The following is a 14,562-nucleotide window of genomic DNA, read 5'->3' as shown; positions in this document are numbered from 1 at the left end:
CGCGTCCCCTCCCCTTCCTGGGCCGCCAGCTCTGTCCCGAGCGGAGCCGCAGAGGGAGCCGAGCGGCGCTGCAGCTGCTCTGCTGGGGGCGCCGAGGTGACCGGGAGGTGGCGGGGCCTCCCACCTTCTCCCCAGTGCCAGGAGGTGGCCGGCTCTGTCACTCGGGGCCTCCCCGCGCCATGCCCCGCTGGGGCCGGGGCCCGCCACACCTTCCCGGCTGCGCTGCCTGCTGCCCGACAGGTAAGAGAGGGCAGGGCCTGGATGGGTCCCTGGACTGGCCGCCCCCAGTCCCCAGCCTCGTGAGAAGGGCAGGACACCTAGGCCAGAGAAGGCACTGTCCTCCTGTCGTCCTCGCTCGCTCACTCTCTAGCAGAGCTCTGCACAGGGGGGCCAACCTGTCGCCCTTGCCAGGAGCAAGAGTGCAGGACTGTGCCCATTCTTGCCACTTAGTGGGTGCTAAGCTGCGAAGGCTCTTCTTTTTTTTTTTTTTGGTTCTCCTTTCTTCTCAGTCCTAACTTCCCAGGCCCTGGGAAACCTGTTTCCTGGTCCCAAGAGATGCCGTTTCTCTGCTCGCATCCCTTGGAGGGGGGCTCCGAAAATATTGTAGGTTTGCTATCTGGGCTAGGACACCGTCTCTTTTCCTTCCATTCACGTATTTTCTGCTGCCGTTTTAAGCGGGTCGCCTGCACAGCGGTCTGGCTGCCCACAGCATCTGTTTTGTTTTGTCAGCCTGCAAGTCTCCAGCGTTGCTGGTGACTAACGCTGGTGACACATTCCGATGCAGAGGGACTCACAATCACAATGAGTTGGAGGGAGATTAAAATACATTGGAGGTTGCCCCTTTCTTCTGTGTTTTTTTTTTTTCACCACCACCCCCAGCTCCATGGGGTATAATTGGCAAATAAAATTGTGGTATGTTTAAAGTGTACAATTTGATGATCTGATACACAGACACATTGTGAAAGGCTCCCCATCATCAAGTTAACTAACATCTGTTGGCAGACCACTGATTTATTTTTTTTAATTAAAAAAATTTTAGATTACTATAGACAATGCTGAAGTAAAATCATAGTTAAAATTTTGCTCACAAAAAAAAAATTTTGCTCACATTCTAGATTATTTTCTTAGTCTTACAACTAGACTTGCTGGGGCAAGTTTTTTTTTTTTAAACTGAGATATAATTGACACGTAACATATCGGTTTCAGGCATATAACATAATTTGGTATATTTTGTATTGCAAAGTGATCACCACAATAAACGTAGTTAACATCCATCATCACACATAGCTACCAATTTTTTTTGGCAGGTCACCAATTGCTAAGCAGTGAGTTGAGGGCACAGTTGCCACGTACAGGAGGTGACGAGGCCCTGGCATCAGCTAGCTGGGTCCTTCTTGGGGCTGTCTCCGTAGTGATTTTTGGGAGGTGTGGGAGGAGAGTGGCTTTTCTCTTTCTATGTTAGAGCCGCTCACCATTAATCCATTGTTTCATACACATACTGCAATTCTGGCTTTCGGGTCCTTATAAGTCCTGATCTTGGGATGCTTTTAACCTGGTGAAATAAGGGAAGCCTACTGCATCCTACAACTTGGGTTATTTTTAGATTATTTGTTCCTACAGATTTGAAAAACTTCAGGGTTTTCTTGGAAGATGGAGAGGGTGCTGGAAAGTGGGGCAGCGAGATAGCTGTTATCGTGAGATCCTATAAATGTTTGGGGAAATCTCAAAGCTGTAAACATGCAATGTGGTATTTATTATGCTATTGATGGCTGTTACTATTTTGGGAATGATAACCTCATGAGCACTCAGTCACTCCGGTAAACTAGTTTTTATTAACCATTTGCTCTCTGCTCAGTCCTTAGAGTAGGTTTTCTGGAGAAGGTGGATAGGACTGGGGTGAGCAGGGACTGGAGTCTGTAGAGAGTGCCCTGTAGCTCACCGTGGCCAGGCATCAGTAAGCCACCGCTGGTGACCAGGTCCTTCAGTTTTTTTTTTCCTTTAATTTCACCCAGTGCCTACCACATAAAGAATCTGAAACCTTTCTCATAATTGTTGTCCAGTTGAATTAAATCTGCTACTGAAGCCAATGTCTTTCTTAACTCTGACTTGAAGATCATGGTTCCTTAGCTAACGGTAGCCATTTCACAAATGCCAGGTACTCCCAGGTGATTGAGTGAGAGTGTGAATGGATGGCTGAGCAAAACCCATCATATTTCCATAAAAAAAAAAAAAAACAACCTCCAAATGTGGATCTCAGTGATGGATATACAGCTGCAACTGAAATGTGTGTAGAGTAGGGAAAACCCTGGTGGTCTTGGGTTCAAGTGTCCCTAGGGTCATTAATGGAGTTACCCTGAGCCTTTCATTCAGGGATCCTGAACAGCTTTGCTCTTATAGTCTGTAAAATGGGCACAGTAGCAAACACCCAGCTTACCTCCAGAGGTGTTTGTGAGATAAACTAAAAGGAATAATGGGTAGCTCCCAATTATCACAATGCTGGACAACTTTGCTAGGCTCTTTCCCTGTATTATGCTGTTTCATCTTCTCAACTTCCCAGAGCAAACCAAGGGTCATGGAGGCCAAGAAACTTGAAATATTCAGCCAGAGAAGTGAAAGCAGTTTGTACGTTGTGATTGTGCCATGGAAATGTGAGTTTTGTTGTGTGTGATGACTTCATGGCTTAGAGTTTTTGTGCTGCCTGTCCTATTCCAGGCTCTCTGTTGTGTGCCTCTTTATTTCCTCTTTGTCCAAATACGTCTACCTCCAGGGATGCTGAAATGCTCCTTTCCTCCCGTATTGCCTCAGGGATCAGGATATTTTTCGCTGTCCAGGAAGCTTCAGCCTTCTCATCAGGACCTTTATTAGTGTGTTGTGTGTATGGAATTTACAAAAGGCTTTTGAATTTTTCAACAACAGATCCTAGAAGGAAAAAGGCCGCAGAAAAGCTGAATGGCTTAAGGTAGATTCCCACCAGGCCTTGTCTCTCAAGGAAAAGTGTCAGAATTTGCTCTGTAACTTCGTGCATCAGAGTGCACCTACACAGCCCTGGCCCCTCCTCCTGCCCCGGGTGTAGACATTGATGTGCACTGGCACAGGCACAAAAGCAAGTCACCTCCTTTCCCTGAGGGCTCTGTGCTGGTAGGCGCAAATCCCAGAGCTGTCCCTGGAGGTGGCCCAGGCTACTCCACTCCACTGTTTCCTACCACTATTGGTGTACCGGAGCCGGAGCCCATCCCTGCTCTGATGACTCTGGAGTTTCCTTCTTGTGTGATTCTAAGTGGCTGACCAGAAGCGAGCTGGGAGGACATAAAAGCCATTGCTGAAGTCATTGAAGCTGGAGGATTAGAAACAGCTTGTTTTATATTCAGAGGAGGGGAGAAGGTTGAAGCTGCTTTCTGCCCACAGCTGTAAACCCCGATGGCAAGTGGTAAAGCTTTTGTTACTGCCTAAGGAGGGGGAAGAGATTGATAGCCAGTGCCCTGGCACTGCAAGATAGGAGGAGAGAGCCACACTTCAATTGTGGCAGTCCCTCATGCTTCTATCACAGCCCCAGGGCTTTGGAAACTAGGTCCTGCTGCTTCTGTCTCCCAGGCCTGCTACCCCTTCCTCTGCAGCCTCCACCCCACCCCCATTTGGTGTTGGGCCTCTGCATTCTATGACTCTGATACTGTCAATGTGACTTCATGTCTTCATAAGACTGAATAATGTACGATCCATGTTGGCTTATATATCTCACTGAATTCTTAAAATAAAACAGGAGGTTGGCATGGCCTTAGTAATTCTGATTTCATAGATAAGAAAGCAAGGTCTTCGGCCAAGACGACCCAGCCATGAATGGGCAGAGTGGGAACTTGAACCCTTGTCACCAGATACTGGAGCCTGTGCCATTTCTATGACTTTAAGCTGCCTCTCCCTGCCAGCATCCTGCTCTAAACCTGGTCTCACCCACCTGTCTGCTGGCTGGTTCAGTTATGTTCAACAAACATTATTGAGCATCTTCTTGATCCCAGGCACTGTGCCAGATGCTGGGGATTTAGAGAGGAAAAATACAGCTTTCTCCTCTGTAATATGCATAGGTCATGTACTACGTATGTCTGGTACATTGCTTGGCACATAAGAGATACCTAAATGTTAGTTGAATAAATGGATGAATGGATGAATGAGTAGTTTCCTGTCCTTGGTGGACTTAATAGTCTGGGGTTAGGAGAAGAGAGTTGTAGGCAACTAATCACACCACTCTGATGTAGAGAAGTATGTTTGGATCAGAGACCAAAGAGGTCAAGAACCAGGGGCTGTGAAGCAGGACAGGGGCAGAGCAGTGCTAGTAAGGATGCAGAGGAGAGGACAGATGTGAAAACTGTGAAGAAGATTTAATCAGTATGACTTGGTAATTGGCTTACTATAGGAGATGAGAGAAAGGGGGTCCTGTATTATTATTTCCCTATTTCTGACTTGAGTTACTCAGTGGATGGTGGTGTCAGAACCTGAGACCAGGAATTCCAGAGGAAGAAGTGTGTGTGTGTGTGTGTGTGTGTGTGTGTGTGTGTGGTGATGTAAGGGAGGGGGATAAAATGGGTCCGGAAAAGGAGGAAGGAGGGGCTGTGATGTGCTCAATGTTTAGATGTATATTTGTATTTGTTGTGCCCGTGGGATGCCTGAGGGGTGTGTTCAACAATCCATGGGCCATAAGAATCTATATAATTGGAAGAGGGACTGGAATTAGATGAAAATATTCAGAAATGGTCAGTATACTCAGTGTAGTTGGGATTATGGGCAAGTGTGAGATTGCCCAAGGAGCATTTAAGAAGAGAGAAGAAAACCAAGGTTAGAAGGCAGGAGAATGTCAACATTATGGGGTGGGCAGAGGAGGAGCCAGCGAAAGAGACCAAAGGGAAGGCGAGTGAGGACAGGGTAAGGCTACGGAGGTCAAGGCGGTGGAGGTGCCAGAATGAACAGTCACCATGGCAAATACGGCCAAGAGGTCCATAAGGACAAGGACCACTGGACCACTGAACCTCACAATATAGAGGTTGCTCTTTCAGGGATGTGGTAGGGGTGGGAGCCAAATTGTAAAGAACTGAGGAAGGGATAGGAAGTAGGGAAACAGGAAATTTTTTCAGGTAGTTTTGCTGACATAAGGAGGACCCCCCCACACTCCGAAGGGAGGATTTTTTTTTAATGAAAGTATTTTTATTTGTAAGTATAGAATAACATGAGAGAGGACAGAATAAAGATAGAGGGTTGATAAAGCAGGGCAGGTGGGAAGGAGGGGCTCAAGGTCACAGGAGGAAGGATTTACCTTGAGTAGACACATCTGTGAGTGGTGGGTTGCAAGTAAGGTTGTGTGTAAATGTGGATAGACTTGCAGGAAAAAAAAAAGACTTGCAGGGGAGGAGGCAGGGAAAGAGGTTGAGATATTTCATACCTGAGGCTTTGATTATCTTGGTGAAGCAGGAGATCAGGCTGGGGGTGTGTGAAGGATTGTGCTTGTCGCATGAGCCTCCTCTTTCCCTATACCGTGGCTTCCTGACCTTTGGCTGCCATCACAGAAACCAGCTGCCCACTGAGAAGCTAGTTCGTAAAAACCAGGTTTACTCTTTAAGGCTGTGGTTACAATAGGAATGGAGGAGTTTTGGGGAGGTGAGCGAACAGATCATCATTTGTATCCTCATCCGAGGTTGAAGTATCGCCCTAGATTCTGGATGCGTAGGTGGGCAGCTCAGCAGTGGGAAGAAAGGATGTAGCAGGATTCCACCCTGGAGCTCGGGGTTGGAGTTCTGGCCATGCCTTAAGAAATGTGACCGTGGGCAAAGTCTTTAAAATTTAATTTCTGTAGGTGATATACCCATTCTAAACCTCTATGAATTTTGGCACCTGCTCCCTGGGAGTCCAATAAAAGGCTTTTCTGAAAATGGGTTTATTCATAGGGAAGAAAACTTACAATGCAGGAAATCAGTTCTCATTCAAATCACCTCTTTCGATATTTCAGTTTCCTTGCACTAATAGTTTACACTTTATAGGTTCAATTTACTGAAGCACATATTGTCAGTGGTCACATATTTATAACACTTTTATGCACAATTTCAAAAATACGCAAACCAAGAGACTAGAACAATGAGTACACACCTGGTACTACCTTCTGCTTTCCACTCTAGATGATTTTGTTTTCTTTCTTTCTTTTTTTTTTAGTTTAAATTCAGTTTGCCAACATATAGTATAATACCCAGTATTCATCACATCACGTGCCCCCCTTAATGCCCAACACTGAGTTACCGTAACCTCCACCCACCTTCCCTCCTGCAACCCTTTGTTTGTTTCCCAGAGTTAGGAGTCTCTCATGGTTTGTCTTCCTCTCTAATGTTTCCCCACTCAGTTTCCTCCTTTCACTTATTGTCCCTTTCACTATTTCTTATATTCCACATATAAGTGAGACCATATGATAATTGTCTTTCTCTAATTGACATATTTTACTCAGCATAATACCCTCCAGTTCCATCTACATCGAAGTAAATGGTAGGTATTCAGCCTTTCTGATGGCTAATATTCCATATATATATATATACACCACATCTTCTTTATTCATTCATCTGTCGAAGGACATTGTGGCTCCTTCCACAGTTTGGCTATGGTGGACATTGCTGCTATGAACAGGGGCGTGCAGGTGTCCTGGTGTTTCACTACATCTGTATATTTGGCCACCCTAGATGATTTTGAAGCAATTTCCAGGTAGCATACCATTTCATCTTGAAATATTTCAGAATGTTTCTCTAACTAATAAGTTTATTAAGAAGAAAAATAACCTTGGGTGAGCAACTGGGTGGCTTAGTGGTTGAGTGTCTGCTTTCAGCTCAGGGCATGATCCCGGGGTCCTGGGATCAAGTCCTGTATCAGGCTCCCTGCAGGGCACCTGCTTCTCCCTTGCCTATGTGTCTGCCTTTCTGTGTCTCTCATGAATGAATAAATAAAATCTTAAAAGAAAAAAATCAATATCACACTAATATTAGTACTTAATCAGTGCTCATATTTCCCCATATTGTCTCATGATATTTTTTATGGTTTTAAATTTGAATCATAGTTCCAAAATATATTCCACATATTGCACTTGGTTGATGTATTTCTTTAAATATATCTAACACTGGTGACCACTGTCGGAGGGACAGTCTTATAATTCCTATAGTTCTATAACATCTCCTGATTTTGTGTCATTTTGCCCCGTGTTGGTTTACCATTTAATTTTCGGAGGCCTAAGGAATAATTTCAGTTTAGACTCCAAAGTCTCTGAGGTTTAATTTTAAAATTCCTTCTAGACACACTTAAAAGGAGAAGTGGAAAGATAGTAAAGAGAGAAAAGAGGTAGAAAAATGAAAAGACTGCAGGGAGCAGCAAGGAGACAAATGAAGGCCTGAGAGGAACAAAAGCAAATAAAAAAGATATCGGAGACACACGTCACCCGCCCTGCACCAAGATGCTTGAAAATCCTCACAAACGTGTTTCAAACGTTTCTGTGTCACCTCCGTTAGCAGGTAGTAAACATGAATCTTTAAATAAGGACATTGTATTGATTTAGTGCATTTTCCGAAGCAGTTTATCAAATAGCTGAGCAGATGTCATCCAAGTAATCCTCTATGTGAAGTAGGCAAGGAGTAGGAATTCTAATTCCCATTTTATAGATGACGAAGCAGATGAGATAGCTAATACTAGTGGCTCACACTAAGCACTCATTTGCCATTTGCCAAGCATTGCGCGAATCACTCAGCTAATCCGTATAACAATCCTTTAACAAGCCTGCGGCATTGGTACTGTGATCTTCATCTTACCTGCGATAAAAATGACTCAAGGAGAGGAACGTGCCCATAGTTACAGATCTGAAAAATTACAGAGTGGGGATTGCAACTCAGGCCGCTCCAACCCACTCCTCTTTTTTCTGGGTCAGTCTACTCCCCACTAAATCAGCAATCCTTTAAAAAAATTTTTTTTGCATATACTTGCTTGCTGGTATAATTCCATTTAAGGGGAAGCTCAAAGCATCACCAAGTATAATACAGATTTTCCTCGATTTAGGATGGGGGTCTGTCCCGATGAACTCATCATAAAGGTGAAAATGTCATAAGTTGAAAATGCATCGAATGCACCTGACCTACTAAACATCATAGCTTAGCCTAGGCTACCTGAAACATGTTCAGAACACTTACGGTAGCTATCGTTGGGTAAAACCATCTAACACAAAAGCCCATTTTAAAATAAAGTATTGCATATCTCATGTGATTTATTGAGTAAACTTGCACTGAAAGTGAAAACCGGCATGGTTGTACGGGTGGAGGATAGGCTGTAGGGGTATCAGTTGTTGACTCTCGTGATGACGTGGCTGACCGGGAGCTCGCTGCCACTGAGCGGTGTCAAGAGAGAGCATCCTGATGTCACCACATATCACCAGCCTGGGAAAAAGAGTAAAATGCAAAATTCAAAGCATGGTTTCCACTTAATGCGTATCACTTTCTCACTATGGTGAAGTCAGACAATCGTAAGGGGAACAATTATCGGTAGAACCGTCGTAAGTCAGGGACCGTCTGTGGTAGGGTATACAGTGGGCTAGAATTTGCAAGGCGTTTCCCACAGACTTTTTCATTTCTTTCTTATAACCAACCACTCTGAAAAACAGAGCAGTTAATTTGGGTTTTACAGAGGAGGAAAATGGAATTCAAAGTTGATGATCACATAGCTAGTTAGGGTAGTTAGTGTCACAGAACTAGTTATCGGCAGGGTCAGGACCAGAGGCCCTTTCTTCCCATTCCAGATCCTGTTCAGTTCTCTTTGCAAACCTCACGGGCCGACACCTTTGCTGACTTCTTGCCACAACCCCGCTGTTGTTCCTTGTGAGAAGTTGAGCAGGCTTATTACAAATTAAATATCAGGATGCTTGAACTGATGAGCAGGAAATGAGGCTGCTAATACTCAGAGGAATGAAATTGAGACGTATTTTTTTTTTTTTTAGTAGAATTTTGGGCCGAGTGGCCTCTTTCTGTCCTTCCCTTCCCTGTGTCCTTCCAGTCTCCATGGAAACCCCAAATCAATGCAGCATATGTTGATTCATGTTTCTGCTGTTACTAGGAAGCTACAAAGTGGAAATTGCTTTTAAAAGATTTGTGGAAGAGCTTTAGCGTGCTGACCAGAATTCAAATCTAATATCCAAATGACTGTTTTATTAAAAGCTTTTAATGTGGTACTGTCTTAGGTGGTATGTTGATTAAATAAACACACAGGGGGCATTTGGCAATAAACCTCCACCTCTACTAACATGGCTTTTAAAAATATTATATTGCAGACTTTAATTCCCTTTATCTTCCATTTAATTACATTTTTGTAGCCTGTGTGACAATGCCAGGTGCTCCTTTTGCTCTTGATTAATTCCACCCTGCCCTGACCAGGGCTGTTGGGAACAATAGTTTGCAAATGCCTTAGGTACCCATGCTGCTGCTCCTGAGAGTCATTAGCATTAGGCCGACTTCAGTCTTGACCCAGAGACTGCAAAGCTCTCAAGTGTTTCCGCCATAAGAAATCCTCAGTGATTTTTCAGATTTTTTTTTCTATGAGCTCAGAATCAAATGCAGCTGACATTTATTAAACATCTGCTTCATAGGAGGCAATGAGAATTGATAGCAAGGGGAGTAAGTCATAGAGTCTGTCTTTGTGGAACATGGGGTCATCTGGGAGGATCAGAAAACATAAATCACAAGGATAAACTACAGACCATGCGGGCTGTCAGAGAGTCACACAGCAATGTGGTGGTGTTGGGATGGAGGGATTCCTTCTGATTGAGGGCGTTCTGAAAAGCGTTGGAAAGGAGAATTTTTATCTTGGAGGGATTGGGTTTAGAGAAGGAACTAGGACTTAAGAGGCAGATCCGGGGAAGGGTTTGGTGAGGGGGGAACATTCTGGGCAGAGGGGGCAATGATGGGGTTAGGCATGTGTGTGCAAGCATGTATGCACAATGGGATATAAGACTGGATACATAAGTGGGACCAAACTGTTAGAATGTCAGGCAGGAAAAATCGGTACAATGAAGCCCATCAAAAATTATTCTACAGACCATTTATGATACATGTTCGGTGGGTAACACTGGTGGTAGTGTAGCGTGCCAGGAGGTTTATGGGGAATGGGGGAGGCCATGACTTAGGAGGCGTTGGAAGAGGCATATACTATGGTGGGTGCCCAATAGCCTCTGAATGGCAGTGTCAATGGATGGAAGGGGATAAAGTTGAGAAATATTTCAGAAATATAACGAGAAGTTTTAAAAATCAGTTCAACAGGGCAACAGAGAAAATAAACCCAGAAATACCTGTATTTAGTACCCTGAGGGGCTAGGACACAGAGTACATGAGCATGCATAGGGAACCTGGCAGGAAAGGAGGATTTGGAGGGGAAGGGGGTTGTTTCTGACACAGTTGCGTCTGCAGAATCTGAAAGGGATGGAATTGTCCTGCTGTCCTCTGGAAAAGCCAGTGTGGAGCTCATGAGAGGCAGGACTAAAGCACCCATGCCAGAGAGACACACTGGCCCATGCCTGGAAAGGTTGGGTTTCCTAAGAGGAGCAAACAGAGAATGGGAAAAGCTGAGAGGTGCAAGGCAGCCTGAGAAGCCAGAGCAGGGCTTGTAATGCCTGTTTTCCTGGGGAAAGCCATGTGTCACCAGCAGAGATGTCCTATGCCTAGTCTTTAGCCAGCAACTCAGGAGCAGTAACCAGAAAAGAATCCAGAGCTCTGTATTCCTGGGCCGGGGCTGGCTGTAAGCCTGGGGACGCAGAGTTCAAGTAGGTGAGTGCCTTTCTTACTGGCACCCCAGCCTCCCTGCTTTTTCCTATTTCTCTCCTTCAGGAAAGGAGACCAGGCCAGAATGTTTAACCTTTTGATTCCCCTTAATCTCACTCCTCCCCCTACCCCCAAATTCTTTTTATTTTATTTATTCATGAGAGACACACAAGAGAGAGGCAGAAACATAGGTAGAGGGAGACAGGGAGCCTGATTCGGAACTCGATCCCAGGACCCTGGGATCACGACCTGAGCCGAAGGCAGACGCTCAACCACTGAACCACCCAGGTGCCCCTGCCTGGAATTCTTTATGCACCTGGTTCTATAGGAAGGAAGATTAACTTAGAGGCCTCCCCTGAGAGGGGGCTTCTACTGGGTCTGTGCTTCTCAAACTAGGGTGCTGTGTGGTTATGTTTTGGTGTTTAGGAATGTTTTGGTTAAAAAAAAGGTTAGACTAGTTTTAAATTTTTCTTTTTACTCCTGCTAGATGCATGTCCACACACTCTTGTCCCTCAGCTCTTCGTATTCCTGCTCTTTCTTAAAACTTTATTAATGATTCTATCTTTCCTTAAACATTTGGGCGGGCTTATTGACTTCCTATGACTATATTATTTCTCCAAAGGCTAATTGAAGATTCTGATGCCTAGTTAACATTAGTCAGCCCCCACTGGAGACTTGGGCCCATCTGCAGCCCCCCTGTCCTATCTCCTCAGTGCCTTTGAATCCTGGATGCCAGATGGGGCAGCATGAGACTTCGAGGGGGGCTTTATCTCACTATTTTAGCACCAGAAGAGGAGTCCCATGATGATACCACCTTTGTGTTACGGCAAGGGGCAGGGCAAGGGTTGGGAACATGAAGCTTGGTATCAGGCACTGACTCTGCCACTTGTAACTGACTTGTCTCTGTTTTTCCATCTATAAAATGGGGATGATGAAGATGTCAGCCTTGTAAGTGCATGGAATCACGAAGGCTCCACCTTACGGCATAAACTTATGTTGGATTAGGGAAGTGCTTATCAATGGGCTTTTATTCACAGTTTGTGCACCTGTTTTCTTTTCTCTTTTCTTTTCTTTTCTTTTCTTTTCTTTTCTTTTCTTTTCTTTTCTTTTCTTTTCTTTCTTTCTTTCTTTCTTTCTTTCTTTCTTTCTTTCTTTCTTTCTTTTTTTTAAGATTTTTATTTAGAGACATAGGCAGAGAGAGAAGCAGGCTCCCTGCAGGGAGCCCGATGCGAGATTCTATCCCAGGGCTCATGCCCTGAGCCCAAGGTGGACGCTCAACCACTGAGCCATCCAGGCAACCCTGTGTACCTGTTTCTTACGGTGCGGTGTATCAAGAAAATGTCCAGAAGCAAAGGATTCTCTTTATGCTTCAATTCTAAACCCTGGCTAGCATTGGCGGTCAAGGCAGGGGTTCCGAGGAATGGGAAACATTTCTTTTGCCTCTCATTTCATAATGCGAAGTTCCCTTTACCTAACAGAGGCACACCGTGGACATTTTTCAAGAGAGACAATGAGTCACTGTGGAGGCAGCATCAGGAGTTTTTATTTCATCCTCTCATCAGGCAACGTGGGGTTGCAGCAGACTCATGTCACTGAGAAAACACGAGTTATGCGACCAATAGATCTGCCAGGAATTCTGGGTCCCGGTGTGACGCAGTGGGAAGAGCTCTGCTGTAAGAGTTCTAAGAAAACAAATCTGGTCCCTCTGAGTTGCTTCTTACGTGTTGTGTCGCTTTGAAAAAGACATGCTACCTTTTCCAGCCTCAATTTTCTCATCTGTAACTCGGAGATAATAATATTCTCTCTGGCTATGGAATAGGGTTGTTGAATAAGAACACATGAACATGCTTTCTACATGATAAAAGGTCAAACAAATGCAACCTAATATTTTTAGCATCAAGCCATCACTTTCTACAGAGATTTCTGCTGCCTCTAGCAAATGCCACCTTCCGGGTGTCCAAAAGGGCTCGCGGCAAAAGTTAGGTGCATTTGGAGGTAGTTCCTGAGTGGGAGCAGGAGACTCGGCCTTTGAGACTGGAGTGGAATGGGGAGAAGGGGAGCTTTGTCCCAGGGCAGTGCTTTGCAAACTTCAGCAGGCATCAGATTCACCTGGGAGGCTGGGCTACTTCCACTGAGTTTCTGATCTGTAGGTCTGGGGGTGGGGCCTGAGAATTTGCATTTCGAACACATTCCCAGGTGATGCTGACGCCGCTGGTCCAGGGACCATACTCAGAGAACTACTGTACTAGGGCAAGCAGGAAGAGAGAGTCCTCCTTCTGGAACCGAAACAGGCAGTGTGAAGATCCATATGTGGGTAAGGGGGCTTGGAAGAGAAAAAAAAAAAAAACAAAACAAAATGGTAGAAGACAGAAAAATGGGGATAATGTGCAGATTGGACAGAACAAAGGGAAAAGTCTCACTCCATAACAAATGCAAGCAGGGGGAAGTTGCTAGGTGATGGATGAGGGAGAGAGGTGAATTTCCACTGAGGAAAAACCAGGAGCACAGAGTTGGAAATATACATGTTTTGAGGAGGCAGAGGAGGTGGAAATTTCTCATTAAGAAGTGAGGAGTGGTGTGTTTGGTGCTGGGGGGGTGGGAGGAGAGACAGACTCGGGGGGGAAATGCCTCTGTCGAGGAAGGGGGACAGCTGAGATGTGCCAGAGGGGGTAATTTCAGGGCTGTGTGGTTTGGCTTGGTCGTGGAGCACAATAGAAATTGGGAGAAAGGGGGTGGAATTTAGATGTGTGACCTGCCCCGTAGCTTTCTTGCTCTCTGCATTTATCACATCACATCACACCCAGCAAGACAGCCCCCCTCCTCCTGGCTCATTAGGAGATTTGATTCGGCTTGGCTCCTGCTGTCAGCAGCTGTCTGGGGCAAGATCTTTATGCTCCCTGCTCCCAGAGCAGCAACCAGCCTTCAGCCAGCAGCGGAGCTCATTAGAAGAGGGCCCCCTGGACACTAGATTTTCAGCTCATTGGTGGCCAGAAAGAGTTAATACCTACGGCTTCGCTGCCCCCTGCACAGCCTCTGGGTGCAGAGGGGGAGGCAGCTTTGGGCTGTGGGGACCTCTCCTTGAGCTGCAGCCAGAGGAGCAGGGAAGCAGGTTAGTGAAGAGGAAGGTACGGGAGGAGTGCCAGGCGAGCTCTGCTCAGGGGCACCTCCTGCATCCTGCCAATGAGGATGGGCGTGCAGACTGTGCCCGGGAGCTGAGCCGCCGCCCGCTGGGTGTAGGCTGCTTCAGTATTTACTGGATGTGACAAGCAGAGAGAAGAGCTTTCAGCGGGGCTGCTCGCTGCCCGGCTCAAGTGGAGGGAGGTGTGTTGTGCTTGCATGCGTGTGTATATGTGTGTGTGCACGCACGAGTGTGCCTGTGCATTCATGCACACATGTTCTTCACCCATCAAGGATTTGACTGCTAAAAGAAAGATCTACTCTTTCCCCAGAACTCCTTAACCTGCAGCCTCTCTGACCATCCAGTTGGCAAAGACCTGCAGGCCATGAGGACTGGTCAAAGACAGTGAGTATTGCTTTTGCTTTTCTCTCTCCTCTTCAAGATGCCCATGTGGGCTGATTGCATTATCCATATTTAATTAACCTGCCTCTCCATGCATATTGATTGTTTTCTCCCCGCTGAGACTCTTAGTTTCTCTTCCCCTCTTTAAAAAGCATTGCTCTTTGCTTTTAACCTTTGTTTTTACCTTGAGTCCCCTCTTTCCATATGTCCCATCCTGTCTGCCCCAGAGTCACCTGT

The 14,562-nt window shown here is 45.6% G+C and overlaps 1 protein-coding gene across 7 annotated transcripts in view; it reads left to right on the top strand.

The window, feature by feature from the left end:
* Window positions 1–218: 218 nt before the first annotated feature.
* Window positions 219–14,562, top strand: part of RGS8 (regulator of G protein signaling 8) — a 40,462-nt gene continuing 26,118 nt past the window's right edge. For 2 of the 7 annotated variants that reach the window (XM_025430024.3, XM_025430020.3), the window contains exons 1-2: window positions 13,925–14,126; window positions 14,255–14,328. In XM_025430024.3, the coding sequence (XP_025285809.1) occupies window positions 14,309–14,328 (20 nt within the window). In that variant the 5' untranslated portion in view covers window positions 13,925–14,126; window positions 14,255–14,308. The other 5 variants (XM_035719283.2, XM_025430018.2, XM_025430022.3 and 2 more) reach the window with 5 other exon arrangements.

The sequence above is a fragment of the Canis lupus genome, chromosome 7 (genome assembly GCF_003254725.2).
Source record: "Canis lupus dingo isolate Sandy chromosome 7, ASM325472v2, whole genome shotgun sequence".
Lineage (NCBI taxonomy): Eukaryota > Metazoa > Chordata > Mammalia > Carnivora > Canidae > Canis > Canis lupus.
The sequence above is the reverse complement of the archived record's forward strand: the minus strand, read 5'-3'. Positions and strand labels throughout refer to the sequence as shown.